This window comes from Cydia fagiglandana, chromosome 15, assembly GCF_963556715.1.
Source record: "Cydia fagiglandana chromosome 15, ilCydFagi1.1, whole genome shotgun sequence".
Classification (NCBI taxonomy): domain Eukaryota; kingdom Metazoa; phylum Arthropoda; class Insecta; order Lepidoptera; family Tortricidae; genus Cydia; species Cydia fagiglandana.
Genome location: NC_085946.1, coordinates 11634188 through 11650593, shown reverse-complemented (window position 1 = coordinate 11650593; position 16406 = coordinate 11634188). Strand labels below are relative to the sequence as shown.

At 37.5% G+C, this 16406-nt stretch overlaps 3 protein-coding genes across 3 annotated transcripts in view; all 3 read right to left on the bottom strand.

Moving 5' to 3' along the window:
• Nucleotides 1–2681: 2681 nt before the first annotated feature.
• Nucleotides 2682–4777, bottom strand: LOC134671376 (uncharacterized). Its single transcript, XM_063529214.1, has 3 exons — nucleotides 4634–4777; nucleotides 3803–3901; nucleotides 2682–2994 (listed from the first exon to the last, which is right to left on the bottom strand). Exons 1-3 carry the CDS (start codon nucleotides 4643–4645, stop codon nucleotides 2896–2898), a joined length of 210 nt encoding a protein of 69 aa, XP_063385284.1. The 5' UTR covers nucleotides 4646–4777; the 3' UTR covers nucleotides 2682–2895.
• A 1904-nt stretch (nucleotides 4778–6681) lies between these two features.
• LOC134671371 (uncharacterized) overlaps nucleotides 6682–16406 on the bottom strand; it is a 305131-nt gene continuing 295406 nt past the window's right edge. Inside the window, exon 6 of the mRNA XM_063529210.1 lies at nucleotides 6682–6691. The gene's annotated coding sequence lies outside the window, so the exon portion shown is untranslated. The remainder of the gene's footprint in view (nucleotides 6692–16406) is intronic.
• LOC134671368 (uncharacterized) lies at nucleotides 8560–16305 on the bottom strand. Its single transcript, XM_063529206.1, has 6 exons — nucleotides 16108–16305; nucleotides 14980–15208; nucleotides 14429–14576; nucleotides 13876–13987; nucleotides 13138–13320; nucleotides 8560–8707 (listed from the first exon to the last, which is right to left on the bottom strand). Exons 1-5 carry the CDS (start codon nucleotides 16193–16195, stop codon nucleotides 13142–13144), a joined length of 756 nt encoding a protein of 251 aa, XP_063385276.1. The 5' UTR covers nucleotides 16196–16305; the 3' UTR covers nucleotides 8560–8707; nucleotides 13138–13141.

Genomic DNA, 16406 nt, shown 5'->3' with positions numbered 1-16406 from the left:
CACAAACTAGGTCAAAAGTTATTTTTTTCTGTACCGGTAGTTCCTAGAATTTTCACGCTACGTGCTACGTTTTAATTTCAGCCAATAATCGAGGTAATAGGCTAGCTTAGACACGGTCTATAAAACGGTTGGCAAAAGTGTAGTAAAACAAAAGAGAAACGATAATGGCTAACAAAAAAAATCGGACAAGTGCGAGTCGGACTCGCTCACCTAGTGTCCCGTAGTTTTTAGTATTTGTTGTTATAGCGGCAACAAAAATACATCATCTGTAAATTTTTTAAACTGTCTAGTTATCATGGTTCATGAGAACCTGCCTGCCTGCCTGCCTGGTGACAGACAGACAGTGGAGTCTTATAGTAATGGACCCGTTTTTACCCTTTGGGTACGGAACCCCAAAAAAGACAGAAAAAGAGACTGCGAGCGCGGTTACTCTTAAACAGTAACCTGATTAATTAACTAAGTACTAATTAGGTAAGTCTTGTTTGATAGAAATGAAATCTTTCAGTAATCAGTATAATCACCATTTTTTGTAATAAAGCAAAGATTCATTGTTATAAATATTCTGACAAATCAAAGGAATATCCTCCTCCTAACCTCCCCCTCATTTCTGAAGTTGGTTAATAACACAAACTATTGATAAACTAAAACGAATCTGTTCAAAGTTGAGTATAAAATCGATCAGGGTACAATACAAAATATTACAATGTTTTGTAAGGTTTTTTACGCCCTACATTTAGAGGTTCTGATCATGACCACAACCCATGGGTGACAATTAATTATGAAGTTCTTGTGGTTTGTCGCCATGCTCTGTTGTTTATAAAAACGTTAACTTTGCGTTTTTATGAGTGCGTATAACAATGCCAACAGAATGCCAAACACTAGTACGGCTACCATCAGTTTGGCATTGACATAAACGCTATCGTGAACGTAATTTACTTTCTATATATCTCTTTTGCACTAATATGTCAGTACGGGCGAGATGCATAGAAAGTAAATTACGTTCACGATAGCGTTTATGTCAATGCCAAACTGATGGTAGCCGTATAAAACTGTTTGGCATTCACGACCATAGTTAGCTTGTGTTATCAATTAATAATAGTTATTTGTACAAGAGAGCATTAGAGCAAAGTTTGATATTTCTTCGAGTGCTTATTTTGAGTCCTGTGCAAGCGAAAGATTCTATAATTGAATCTTGAGCGTAGTAGGATCGTATAGATACCGCTTTGGCCCATAACTTTAGCCAATAAGTTCACTTTACAATTTCTCATGCAAAAAATATATCTTACATGTTATTCACGTATTTGCTAAGTACTTGTACAGTCAACTACTTATATAAATATGGGTGCACAAATCATCTCACAAATATGTCCCATAGCTCTTATATCAGCGAATTGAGAACAATGGGACATATTTTTGAATAAGTTGGTTACACCCATATAAATAAATAAATAAATAAATAAATAATAAATAAATATTATAGGACATTCTTACACAGATTGACTAAGTCCCACAGTAAGCTCAAGAAGGCTTGTATTGTGGGTACTCAGACAACGATATATATAATATACAAATACTTAAATACATAGAAAACACCCATGACTCAGGAACAAATATCTGTATCATCATACAAATAAATGCCCTTACTTACCTTACTGGGATATTTTTACAGTTGACTGTACAGTCAGCAGCAGAAGTTGCTAAGCGGGCGAGGTGTTCAAAATTACCTTGACCCTTGACGCGCTCTTATTCTCTTAACAATAAAGTCGCGTCAAGATCATTTTGAACACCTAGCCCGCGTAGCAACTTCTGCTACCTATGTCCTATATAAATAGTCGGTTCATAAGTTATGAATCATAACATTTTCATAACACCGATTTATCGCCGGTAACACCCATAAAGCTGAGGAATTTATGAATGCGATCTTGACTTTCAAACTAATTAACATTATAATAAAAATTTGTTGAATGCCCATTATTCGTTTTATAACTATCAAAATATTCGAACACAATCAAGTTACTTGCATAACAGACATATAACAGGGGACATTAAACATTAAAATTATGCAAATGTTATGTTAGCCCTGTCTTAATGATATCTCACTTCTTCCACGTGACATTTTGTACTACGATATAAAAACTTTCTCAGAGTTTATCTATAATTTACCGTCAGTTTTATTATTCATTTTATTGCTTACAGAAATTTCCGTACAGTCAGCATCGATATAGTAGAACGGGTAGGACACCACACCAGATCTCTACATAATTACTTTAACAAATAGGTAGAGATATTAACTGTAAAATTCGCATTCAAAACTGCCACATTCTTATAATTTTACATACTCATTTTACGTATCTCTTCTTGTAAAGCTATGAGAAAATCAACTAGATTTTGAACTGTTGTGAGACATACTAGCATTGAACAATTTTACGGTTGGACGACTTTATGGAGTGACTAAAAACAAGTGAGTCTAAACCGTAAAATTATTCAGAGAATGGATTGTTGAAGTGTAGATTCATCCACAACTATTTTGCTGACTATACACAACGGTTAAAGGTGACAGTCCATTTCCAACGACAGCTGCACTACTGTTCATTTTACTATGGAAATTGACAATGACAGCGACGCGTTCAGTACCGGTAGTGCAGCTGCGGTTAGAAATGGAATGTTACCATAAACATCAATAAAACCACGGTAAAACATTGACCATTAAAACAACAAATAGACGGGAAGCACTTTAATTGATGTTAAGCGAATATTTACAAGGACAGGGTAACCAATGGGCGCGAGTACTGTCAACACTCTTGACTGTCCATCGGAGGATCTTATGTCTTTACAATAAATTACAATAAATTGTAAGAAATGACCGTTAAGAGTGTTGTCGATGAAGATGCCGGCTTAGATGATGGTGGTACCGATGTAGCCGGGGGCCACGATGCGGCCTCCGAGGCCGAATGGGGTCAGGCCGTTCACCACCGTCGGACCCGCCACCACGGTCTGGAAATGTAAGTAACATTAAGCAAGGGTGTAGTTTGCATGGGGGAGGCCTATGTTCAGCAGAGGACGCCTTATGGCTGAGATGATGATGATGGTTGTTTACATTTTAGGTATGTTTATTACTTAATTTCTGAGAAGAGGGAGAGGGTGCTAAAGTCACTGTCAGTGGCCTATATTGTACCATACCTCTTTTACAATAAGTATGTAGATATATCATAAGGTATATTATGGATGTATTGCAGATATACGTTGCATTCACACTACTTCCACTCTGAAGAATACTGAATGCCTTGCCACTTGGCGCAAGGGCGAGATTGCCTGAGAGTTTGACGAGATTGGCTGAGGTGAGCTCAAGTTCAAGTAGGGTGCCGTCAAAAGTGCATGGATAGATATCGACCGTAATACCATAATATTACGGTTGAAACATGTCCATGCACTTTTAAACGCCACTCTGCTCACCCACCGACTGACTGACCGATGTGTACATCTACAGGACGGCTAAAAAATATGCATTCTCGTTGCCAGGGAGGTTTTGGGATTATACTGAGCAACTTTTACCACGGGACCAACTCCGAAATCGCAAAATTTTTTTGATTGTTTCATACATTTTGGCTGGTCCATTTTCTAAGGGAGGGTAATCTTTTGCGCGATTTCAGGGTTGCTCAGTATAATCCCAAAACCTACTTGGCAACGAGAATGCAGCCTTTTTAAGCCACCGTGTCATATGTTGCGTTCAGCGTGTCATGTTAATGCTCTTCGTGAATCACAGGCCAAGGGTACACCTAGTTACCCTACAGTTTACACTTACCCTGGGGGCCAGCCCCAATGGGGCATAGGGAGCCAGGCCCGGGTAGATGAGCTGGGGGGCAGCAGCCGCCAGCGCCACGCAGCAGAGGAGGAAGAACACCTGCCGGTCCCAGAATAACGTTATACTTCATTATAAGCATACCTAGTTACCCACGCTGAACCATTGGCGAGACTTTATATACGAGCACTTCCATACACTGTCAGGCCAATTAAATCACATTTCTAATTGTTCAGTTTTTTACCCCTGTCCCATGACTAAAACGATTTAAGAGGTGTTTTTCTAGTAATTAATAAATAATATTTTTTCATATAATTAATTTAAAAAAATAATTATAAATTACATGAAATAAATCCAGTTTATTTTTATCACATAACACAAAGTCCGCCGCATCTGTCTCTTTGTGTGTTTGTATGTTCGCAATAAACTCAAAAACTATTGAACGGATTTTCGTGCAATTTTCACCTATCAATAGAGTGAGGACTTTTTGAGGAATGTTAAGGTGTAAAAAATTTTAACCCGTGCGAAGCTGGGCCGGATTGCTAGTATTCTATAAAATCAACAATAAATCTTGATAGCAGATTTTTTAACATTTTAAGGTGAATCACGAGCCTGTTAGGTTTCCCTCTTTTCTTTTCAATTAAAAATATAAATAAATGTTTTATTTCAGGGGATCTAAAAGGACTAAAAGTCAAGAAGCCGCTAAGAAATATAAAATAATATATGGAGAAAACAACGAGGCTTAATTTTGCTCGTCAGTGGGGGATCAAAGTAGCCTAAAAAAATGTGGTATTAGGTAGAATTAATAACAATAAAAAAAAATTGAAAACTTACGGCGTATTTCATTTTGACGTTGAATAGATTTCACAAGAACTGCTTGTAAAGCCTTCTAAGTGCAAACTACATCGAGGTACAGAAGACAGCCGCATATATAGGGCCCTCAGAAGGTCACAGAGTCCTGGCACAGAACTTAACAAGGCCTAGAACTAGGTAGAACCTCCAAAGGTTGCATGAATACCTAATAGAAATACCTGAGATAAAAACTAACGCCCGCTCGATATGGTGCGGTAAATTATTAGCGCCTTCTGTTGAGAAGAAAAAGGTATTAAGTTTTCAGCAAGTTATCGGTTGAAATTTCTTTTTATAGACTTAGGTATATATATGTATGATGGCGGAATGAAATAACAATAACAATATTTTTATTGACAATAAAAGTTTACAGTTGTCTACTAAATAAGTGCAATTTTCAGTTAGGTACCTATTCATTTCATTAATCTATCCCTATAGGTACGTGTTTTAAGATTTAACCCAATAAGTATTTAATAAAGTATATAAGTGCAAAGTCTACAATATAAGTAGAAATCTAAATCTAGAATATAAGTAAATTGAAGAAGAAGTTCATGACTGATTATTTTTGTTGTTATTTCCTCGTAAATGCAATAAAATACGTAGGTACCTATAATACAAGTTACATGTCCACCTGATTTCCACGCGTAAGGTACCTAACTAACTACAGAAAGGTAGATACTTACCTTCCGCATTTACACCAAAACTTTATTTCGGAACTATCTATTCAAAATGAAAAGTTGTGTTAAATAGGTAAATGAATGGCGACATTTCACCCCTCGAACTGCTTGCCAAAATATCCCGACTGCAATTGGTCAAATAAATAGGTGTCATTTATCCCTTTGGTCAGCAATCTGCTAACTCTTATATTAACTAGAACATTATTATGTACCTACGCTAAAATATAATTGTTGGAATTTTAAATTACTGACGCTCATCTCATATGGAAATCTCGAATTGTCTGTCACTCATAAGAGCTCATTCGCCTTGGTGTTTAATAACAAATAGGTTCGTATAAGCAGGTAGATAGTTGTTCAGAATTCTAACATCATAAGGCAAAGTATTGCATCATATTCATAACAACCAAGTCAAGAATGTCACCATTTGAATTGAATACATGAGAGCTTGAACAGTTGAATTAATTAGGAACAGAGTTAACTGGATTCTAAAAGTAGTTAAGTCAATACCTACCTACTCTTGACAGCTTTTATAAATATCAAAAGGTCATTATCAATAATTATAACCAATTACAGTCATGGTTTTACCACCACGAAAGTTAATGGGATTAGAGTCTGTGCGGAAAGAGAAGAGTTATGGACTCTACGACTATACGAGACCAAAGGTTGAAAACGCCAGAATTTTGTAATTCATGTTTTTTTTTCGAGTTCAAAAACTGTTCCATACAAGAAATTAGAAACATAATTCAGTCCGACTATCTGTCCGTCGAAGGGTCGTGCTTACGTCGAACGTGGTGTAGAGACCTAATACATACCTAATGGTAATATGCTTAGAGTCTATTTTGAGAGGTCGTGTGCTTATTACTGACTACGGAAGTACGGAATCCTGACTAGCTCTTGGCCAATTTGACAAATAGTCATTTGACACACTTCCGGTTGTTACGAAAGTATGTCTGTATCCTCATGGTATACCTAAGTAATTACGTAAACCAATAAACTATAATAATATCTTAGTCACTTGAAATTAGCGCTCCAAATGCAGAGATTTAGACTAATGGCTAACAAAACCAATTAATATAATACCTGTACCTACAGATCTAATCTGACCCACATCAACTTTATACGTAACAAGTAGGTATTTATATTTTTTTTATTGATGTAACAACAGCGATCATGGAGAAAGAAAGGCAATGAGTTTTATTTTTAATCAATAGTCAATTAAAAGTATCAGAAAGACTTAGGTACTTACTTACTCTTTGGACACCATGACTCACGACACTCACGACTACAGATGTCGTCAGAAAATTGGGAAATTTCCACATTGGATCCTTTTTGAAAAATCTCATACTTTTGTATGGCTATCAAAATTCTCTATTTCAAAAATAAAAGTTTCCTTTGTTTCCTGTAAAAGTTTCCAAAAACTTACGAGAGCTTTTACAACTTTCTGGATATTCCACTACTTGCACGACACCCTTTAAGGGTAAATTTAACTACCCTTTAAAATTAAAGCTTTGTTTTTCATGAATTACCGATAGACACAAACAGGTCCAGATATACAGGCTGACATTTAAGTCGTGATCAGTAATATTATGTTTTTCTAACTCCATAAATAACGAGCAATTTAATGCCCCTACTCTTACTAAAATCAGACAAGATTTTTTATTTTTTTGTTTATTTTTTGTCATTTATTTTACTTTTATAAGTAGATTTAGGATATTACAACGGCTTATTAAGATATTTAAATTTGTAAATTGAATGAGGCGATTCAATCGAATCGGAACTGTCATTTACATCAATTTTGTCATTTTGTCCCAGTTAGAAATAAAATTTAATTTTTCATTTGAAATATCTTACAAACCGCATTGCCATTTGTAAAAGTAAAATAAACAACAAAAAATAAACAAAAAAATACAAAAACATCTTGTCTGATTTTAGTAAGAGTAGGGGCATTAAATTGCGTGTGAGTTAAAATCTATTGTTTTAATGTCAAGGTCACTTTTTCAATGATCAAATTTGACAGGTCGCAGACAAGGGGTTAAATGTCACCCTGTATACTATAAGGCTATAAGGTCAATGTAAATCTAGATTCTAGCATAACAGGGTACATTGTGGGCGTTGTTCATTATTTAGTCATTCAGCTCTGTATCTGTACTTTATTAGTGTTAAGTATTTGAATTGGATCATGGTTTTAGGGTCCCGTCTTTGAAATATACATAAGGCCTGATTTTTTAGACGTTATTGTTACGTTTATATAAATATTGGCATTATGCATGTGTATAAAAAAATTGTAAGAAATCCGTGAAATAAAGACCTTATGGATTTAGTTGAGACTAGTTTATAGCAAACTTGGTTGAATTCTTAAAAAAAAAAAAGTTATAATTTAATGATACCTAATGTATGCCCTGCGGTGGTACAAGGAGATTTATGATACGGATAATTTTCTTTATTTATTTTTCTTCTTAAGTTAGGGTAATTATAATATGAATATAAAAGTAAAATATAAAAACACTTACAGAACAATAAAAAAAAGTTATAAACACATTATAAAAAACCTAACCTAGGGTGCCCCCGGCAGCGGGGCAGGGCATACGGATAATTATTATTTAGGTTTGTCAAAACAAATACATTAGTGAATATAGCATATTAATTAGGAAACAAGTCATCTAATCATCATATTATTCATAGTTTTAAACTTTTGGACGCCAATGACCGATATATCCGCACCGCAGGTTCAACGCCAAAGACTGATTAATCGGTCACAGATCACAGAACAACCTACGTGCATAATATGCATAAAGTTCAATTTCAATTTTGATTTTTAGTTTTGGTTTTGCGTGGCAGCTTTTGTGTTTGACACGGCGTCGAAAAGGTTAATAAAGCCATAAACACATATATTGCAAAATTACAAATCATCAATGTAAAAATCAGCGAAGTTTAGGAATTAAATAGGTACGACGAGATGGAAATTAAACGAAACTGTGTAGCAGAGACCGATTCACTCTTGGCCGATTTATAATCAATACGCTGTCTATTTTTAATATGCAATGCAGCGTCAAGTACATAAGATCGGTATTATATGGAGTGCTCTGCAGTAAAGATATCTTTGTCGTATTAGTTAGTCGTATAGATTTATTATAAACAGGATGGCCTTACGATGGCAGTTCATAGCAAACAGTAAACCTGAGCAAACAACTGTTAATAAATTAAATACCATTTTATCTGTTGTTTGATTTATGTATTTAAATAAAACGGATGACATTTACATACAATGACATAATTTTACAATCGAATACGGGCCCTGAAAAAAAATTAACTTGTAGAGTATATGGCCGATTCTTCACGGACTGGCGCAATTTCGGGATTTTCCGGACACGATATCTTCATCCTGAAATTTCGCACGAATTAATGGTGTACGTAACACTTTTAAAAACTATATCTAAAACCAATTACCCCGTCCAAACGCAAACTACGGGGAATACATTTTTAGGTGATACCAGATATAGGTATTACATACATACGTACAGGGTGATTCATGAGACATGATCAGCAGGACCCATCCTACACGGTCAATAAATAAATAAAAATAAATAAATAAATATTATAGGACATTCTTACACAGACTGACTAAGTCCCACAGTAAGCTCAAGAAGGCTTGTGTTGTGGGTACTCAGACAACGATATATATATAATATACAAATACATAGAAAACACCCATGACTCAGGAACAAATATCTGTATCATCATACAAATAAATGCCCTTACTGGGATTCGAACCCAGGACCATCGGCTTCACAGGCAGGGTCACTACCCACTAGGCCAGACCGGTCGTCAAAATGTTAATAAATCGCACCTTTTTCCTCTTAAAAAACTTTTTGTAAGTACGTAATTTAATTCTATGCATTTAAAATTCCAATATTAGGTAAGTACCTACGCCGGTCTACTATAAGTACTAATATTTTTACTGATAGAGCTACTTGCTCTGTATAAGAGAATACTATAGGTAGGTACCTAAATTAATTTTAGTCGTCAAGCACAATTAAAGCGAAACATTATTATATTTCACATAAAGAAATCATTGCCAAGTTTATACCGGTATGGATACTGAAATATGTAGCCTGAATTATATGTAGGTACCTACCCAAATATATTTAAGGCTAATTCTTACATCCACGCTTGAGAGATTAGAAAACTGCGAATAGGTACCTACAAACATCTAAAATGTAACGTGATACGTAGCACAGTTCCGCATAATGACTAAAGGAGTGAACTAAGTATCATAAATATGTATAAACTTTTCAACTTTATTTCAACGGAGTAGGGTAAAAAAATGTTTACATGTTTATGACCGAGACTGTAGGTACATAATTATTACGTCACCTTATTTGCAATTTTATTACTTTCATCGTGATAAAATAATAAAGCGAGAGTTATAACACTTACTTATAACATAATTACCTATGTATGTAGCGTATAACATTATGACTCCGTTAGCCTAGTTGAGTTGGTTGTATTATAACTTTGTAAGGCATTAATAACGTTGGCCGTAAACTGACATGTATAAAAACAGCTGGCCTACGGCGAAAACCGAAATTCGGGGCTCATCGCGGGGATCTTTCTCTTTTACTCCAATGAAGGTGTAATTAGAGTGACAGAGAAAGATGCCCGCAATTTCCTAACTTCGATTTTTGCGGTTACCTATAGGCCCTATTCTATTCGAAAATAAGACAACAAACGAAAGCTAGAGACGTCATTGAACAAATTCTACAACTGAAATGGCGATGGGCAGGGCATCTACAAAGAAACATAGACGATAGATGGTCAAAAATTGTTACAAACTGGCATCCAATGGGTTGCAAACGTAAACGAGGACCACCTAAGAGACGCTGGAGCGACGATCTGGCAAAGATTGCTGGAAAAACATGGAGCAGACTAGCTACAGACCGCAGAAGATGGAAAAGCATGGAGGAGGCTTTCACCGCTACAGGCGGTCCTTACATTAAAATTTTATAAATATTTAATTAGATATTAAATTATTCAAATAAGAATTGCGTGACATAAATAATTGATAAAATAATAATTTCATTGAAAATCTATAATGCATGTGTCTTTCTAATTCGAATATTTAACTAAAAAAAAAAAAATTGACATAATAAACTAGAAATTGACATAGAGAATAATGTAATGTAAGGAATGAAATAAAGCTCTTTTTATTTATTTTATTTATTTATAGGCCCTATAGCCTAGATACTCGTATCAATACAACCGCGGAGACCGCGCATCGGCAAACGTAGCGTACGACGCCCTCAGACTAGATGGAGCGATGACCTTCGCAAGGCGGCTGGCAAGAGCTGGATCAGAGTTGCTGCAAATCGCTCAATGGCGTGCAATAGGAGAGGCATATGTCCCAGCAGTGGACGAGAGTAGGCTGATGATGATGATCAATACAACAAGAAGATTTTTTAGGAAACGAGAGCGCCTGTCTTTACGATTGCATCCATAAGGAGCTCAGGGTTAGTAGTACAGTCATTATATCCAAAACACCGACCCTACCCGTGAATAATTAGTTCTTGGATTTTTTTTTCGTAGGTCCCTCGGGGAGGTCACTGGGAGTGTAAATTCAAAAAGTAGGCTTAATCAGGCTCCTGCGTATATTCGAAAAATGGTTTTTTTCCAAAGAAACGGTTTTTCTTCAATAACTCGGCCATTTTTGATTTTACAGTAAAACCGTAAGGACAAAAACTGTAGGAAATTTGATTCTCTACAAGTTAGTCCAGTCATTATATCCAAAAAACCGACCCTTCCCATGAATAATCAGTTCTTGGATTTTTTTTTCGTACATCCCTCGGGGGAACCACTGGGAGTGTAAATTCAAAAAGTAGACTGAATCAGGGTCCCGGTCATTTTTGATTTTACAGTAAAACCGTGAGGACAAAAATTGTTCAGAATTTGATTCTCTACAACTTCGTTTCCCTTCATTTATGCCGTAAAGCGTGGAACATAGGAGATAATGATAATATTTTGAATTTGTCGCGTTTTTCAGGTTTAATTTCTAAAATATCGATTTTGGGGGAAAGAAGGTGGGAACCAAAATTGTTCAGAATTTGATGCTCTACAAGTTTAGTCCTCTTCATTTATGTCGTAAAGTTGAAAATAAACGAGATGTTGAAAATATTTTGAATTTGTCGCTTTTTTCAAATTTTATTACCAAACTATCGATCCTAGAAGAAAAATTGTGAGGACCAAACTTGTAGAGAATCAAATTTTCTAAAATTTTTGTCCTCGCGGTTTTACTGTAAAATCAAAAATGACCGAGTTATTCAAGAAAAACCGTTTTTGGAATATACACAGGACCCTGATTCAGTCTACTTTTTGAATTTACACTCCCAGTGATTCCCCCGAGGGACGTACAAAAAAAAATCCAAGAACTGATTATTGACGGGAAGGGTCGGTTTTTTGGATAAAATGACTGGACTAACTTGTAGAGAATCAAATTTCCTACAATTTTTGTCCTTACGGTTTTACTGTAAAATCAAAAATGGCCGAGTTATTGAAGAAAAACCGTTTTTTTGGAAAAAAACCATTTTTTGAATATACGCAGGAGCCTGATTAAGCCTACTTTTTGAATTTACACTCCCAGTGACACCCCCGAGGGACCTACGAAAAAAAAATCCAAGAACTAATTATTCACGGGTCAAAATCTATAATGACTGTACTATAGCTACATAAACCCAAGAACGAAACCAATTGACATCTAACCTTCCAACACAGAGGAAATCAGGCCTTATTGGCATAAGTGCGATTTCCTCACGAAATTTTCTCCACCGAAGAGCAATTGGTACATATCAAGTAATATTTTGTAAATAGGTAGGGTACCTATATTCGTTCTTAGGAACTTAATGTTATAAGTAGGAAACCGAACTTTTAGAAGACTAACGGCTTATCCACTGGCTATCGTTGCTTCTAGAAAAGCAGATAAGATTTAAACGTGTTTACCTAGTAGGTAAAAAGAAGTCGCGCCGCTCCGCACATTTCTGACGCCCCGGTGCAGAAACGGTCATTCACTGTCGTCCCATTAGAACTATTTAATTGTTGTCACTTTCTGATTTGCTGCGATAAAAAATAAAGACTCGTGACATTTATAGGTGACATTCACAGAGCCAACAACAGTTTTAACATGGTCTCTAATATAGCCAAACAACTGAGTTCGAGTCGAGTTGAATGAGAGTCGGATTCGATGTTCTCTAGTAGGTAATACTCACTGGATCAAGGTGTTCCTGGTCCAGCCGCAGCTCGTGCTGGGGTTCCTTACGGCTCGGCTACGACATCGAGCGACTTGCGACGTCGGCAGCGATAACCATAGGTTGGAGCGAAAGGTCCGATCGCTGTGTCACGCTCCAACCTATGGTTATCGCTGCCGACGTCGCAAGTCGCTCGATGTCGTGGCCGAGCCGTTAGGCAGCTCTATTGCGTCGGCGTGGTAGACTACGTTCTCCATGCGGTCAGATACGACCTTCTTCCAGTACAGTCGCCGTCAGATATGTATATCGGAGCGGCCAAGGTGTTCACAATATCTGAACACGCGCTCTAACTCCTTGACAATAGAGGCGTGTTCAGATATTTGTGAGCACCTCGGCCGTGCCGATATATCTGATGGCGACTGTACCTACCGATGTAACATATTAAGCGGGCGCTCTGTCCAACTCCAGCCCCATATGCTGATACGGGGGTTCCTAGGGCGGCTCTATCGCGTCGGCGGCACGGTAGACTACATTGTCTATCTACACGACGGTACGGTACGTGTGTTTTAGTTCTTACCAATTTAACATATAAGCGGGCGTTCCTGGTCAAGTCGCATGTGCTCGTGCTGGGGTTCCTCGGGCGGCTCCATGGCGTCCGCGCGGTAGACGGCGTTTTCTATCCAGACGGCGATGCGGTCGGATATCGCTACCATGAAGCGAGCCAGGCGGCCAGGGTGTGTTCGAGTGGGTTTGGGCTCACCTATTTAAAGTATAAATCTTTAAATATCTCTACGCTTTATATATTTTTAGGCTGTGCGACAAAACAAAGCTCCTGTGAGCCTGAAATGAAAATTGGAGAGCTCCCTACGTAGGTCACAAAACGTGGTGTATCAAAATATGTATCGGGTCTGCAGGCCTAGCCAAGGTTACAATCGCTATCGCTTCGACATCGAAAAGCATTATGTCTCTCTATCAATCTTCCATATTAGCGCGACAGTGACAGTTGCTTTTCGAACGCTACGGAGCGTACCTAAGCGATTGGCATCTTGGCTACGCGGCCAGGACTGAAGAATGTTTGTAGGTTAGCCGTTCTATTACGTTGTGGCATTGGATGGGAAGACAGTCACGTACTTAAGATCAAAGTATTTTATGACATACATATAATCACACATCACATTGATGAGGATGTCACACCGCTCCGATGTGTGAGTGAGAAAGCTTTATCCGAAATAGCGATGTTCGATGCCATAAAGCAAAAAAGTATCTAATTACTGGACATTTCTCCAATTTCATCCGTAAAACAACTAAAACTGACCCAATATGTCGGCCACTCTCTCCAACACCACATCAGCGATGCTCCGTAGCCTGTTGGACACGAGCATTTCTTTCTGGCCCTTCGCGATGTAGTCGCAAATGCGATATGCCACCTGCGAACATATAAAGCTTTTATCGCTATCATATTGCTATAACGCGGTTCTGGTAAACACTGAACCCTATTACTAAGACTCGCTGTCCGTCCATCTGTCTGTCACGAGGCTGTAACTCATAAAACGTGATTAGCTAGACCGTTGAAATGTTCACAGATGATGTAATTCTGTTGCCGCTATAACAACAAATACTAAAAACAAAATAAAAAAAATATTTAAGTGCTGCTCCCATACAACAAACGTTTTTTTTTTGCCGTTTTTTGCGTAATGGTACGGAACCCTTCGTGCGCTAGTCCGACTCGGTTTTTTTCTTTCACGGTGCAATGTAGCCTAGGTGCATGACGATATGTTTTTCCTTGTACTTATTACGTATATATACGATAACTGTATACCAATAATAGAAATTCGATGCGACAAATCGGTACTGATTTAATGTTCCACCTGTGCACTAAAATTGACGAGCCACTTCTGACGCTGCCGCAATTCCTTGGCCCTATCCGCCTGCTCCTTGCGACTGATGGTGCCGGCGCCCGGGATGTGGAACTTCCCCGTATGCTGGTTCAAGGCTTGGAAGTATTGCTCCGTTTGCCTGCCAAGGTAGAAGATCGTTTAAGTAGCTTATTTTTGGGTACATGTTAGTAGTTCTATTATTTTGAAAAAGCGATTGACGGATTTCTTTATTCACTATTTAGGTAGGTACTACTTATGAGTAGTTATGAGTTTTTTCTGGTTATGTTGCAATTTACGTGCCATATAGGATATGAGTAAGTATTGTGACATAATCAAATAGTTTCTTCCTCGTTTCTAAATTGCGCTTAAGGCAATGATTTTTGAAATAGACGTCATTGGTATCATTTTTTTCTAGCGTAGGTAGGTATCGCAGGTTTTAGAGAAAAAGCCTTTGAAACTGGCAATTACTTCGGTATATTGAGATTATTGAGATATTTTTCATAGTTTCCAAATCTCTTTATTTGCATGGAAGTTTAACTTACTCTGGACTAAGGAAATAGTCCTCCTCCAGCGCGCTTTTGATCTTGTTCCGACGTTCGGGTGGCAGTATGGCGCACTTCTCATCCCAGAGACTCCGCAGCCGCCTCGTGTTGGGTCGCGCAAGCATTTCCACCCGCTCCATGTTGCGGCGTTGCCGATCCGTCTTTCTACCCAGGGAGACTCCTCGCCCTGAGGCTGCGCTGATACCGCCAGGGCAGCTCGCTGTGCATTCTGTGAGTTTATGAAGAGAAGGTGGTAGTAATAATTACAATGTCGCTCATTATGCCTCAAGGCATTAAGTCCGCCATTTGTACATATCGCCATTTATCGTGCAATAAAGTTTAAGTACACTGATTTAAATTTTCACGATTATTAAACATTATCAAACTGCACAACGTGACTTAAACGCGTATTTATGTTTTAAGATTTACCTCCGAAGTTTCGTTTCGTTTCGTTGCTCTCCGAGACCACGGGGACAACGCCGTCCTCGAAACGTCGGAGGTAAATCTTAAAACGCGATTAAGTCCCGTTGTGCAGTTTGATAAAGTTTAAATAAATAAATAATACCTACTTTCTTAGCTGCCAAGCCCAGCAAAAGTGGTCTTATACTCCGGACAGTGGAGAAGATCCGGGATAGGTACCTACCACGCTCGGCGAAGGCAACCATTCTCCTTATACATGGAGGATATCATGAGGATATAATAATTTGATGTAATAAAGGATAAACGTGTTGGGTATGTGGATCTCGAGAAGCTTATTTATGACCCCACCACACACCGAGATTATAGAAAAGCGTGTATATATAGGCAAGCGTTTTGGTGAAATACTATCAGCTTATATGTATGTGGAATGAAATGAAGTGAAAAGTTTGTCGGCGTAGATTATATAATGATTATTCTTATTTATGGCAAATCACATTATGTAGTTTCTATAACTAATTGGTCACTGAAGATGCCGTGGATGGACTGACGCAGAGACTATGATGTGCAGAAAGAAGAGATGAAATCCGCGGAACACCTCCTTGTTGACTACAGAACCCTAAAACGCAGGTATAGGAACTTCGCTTCCCTCGGTTGTTAATTATCTTTCTTACTTTTGAGACATTGTGATATTGTGACACGTAAATCTACCTGCATCCAGATCACATTTGGAGGTCTGACACACTGATGTTTCTTTTTTCGGTTTCTTCTCATGTTTATTAGGAGCCATTTTAACCATTTACAGATATATAAAAAACTTTAGAATTTAAAATTTAAAGATCCAAAACTAATAAGAACAAAAATTTTGACAAATTCTCAATGTTTGGTATTCCATGATAATTCCATGGGTATTCCTGTTGGCTGCGGTTTTATTCATGTTTTATTTTGTCAAACAAGAAGCTGTCAAATATTTAATTTTAGTATAAATTGCCAAAAAGGTGTGAAAGCAT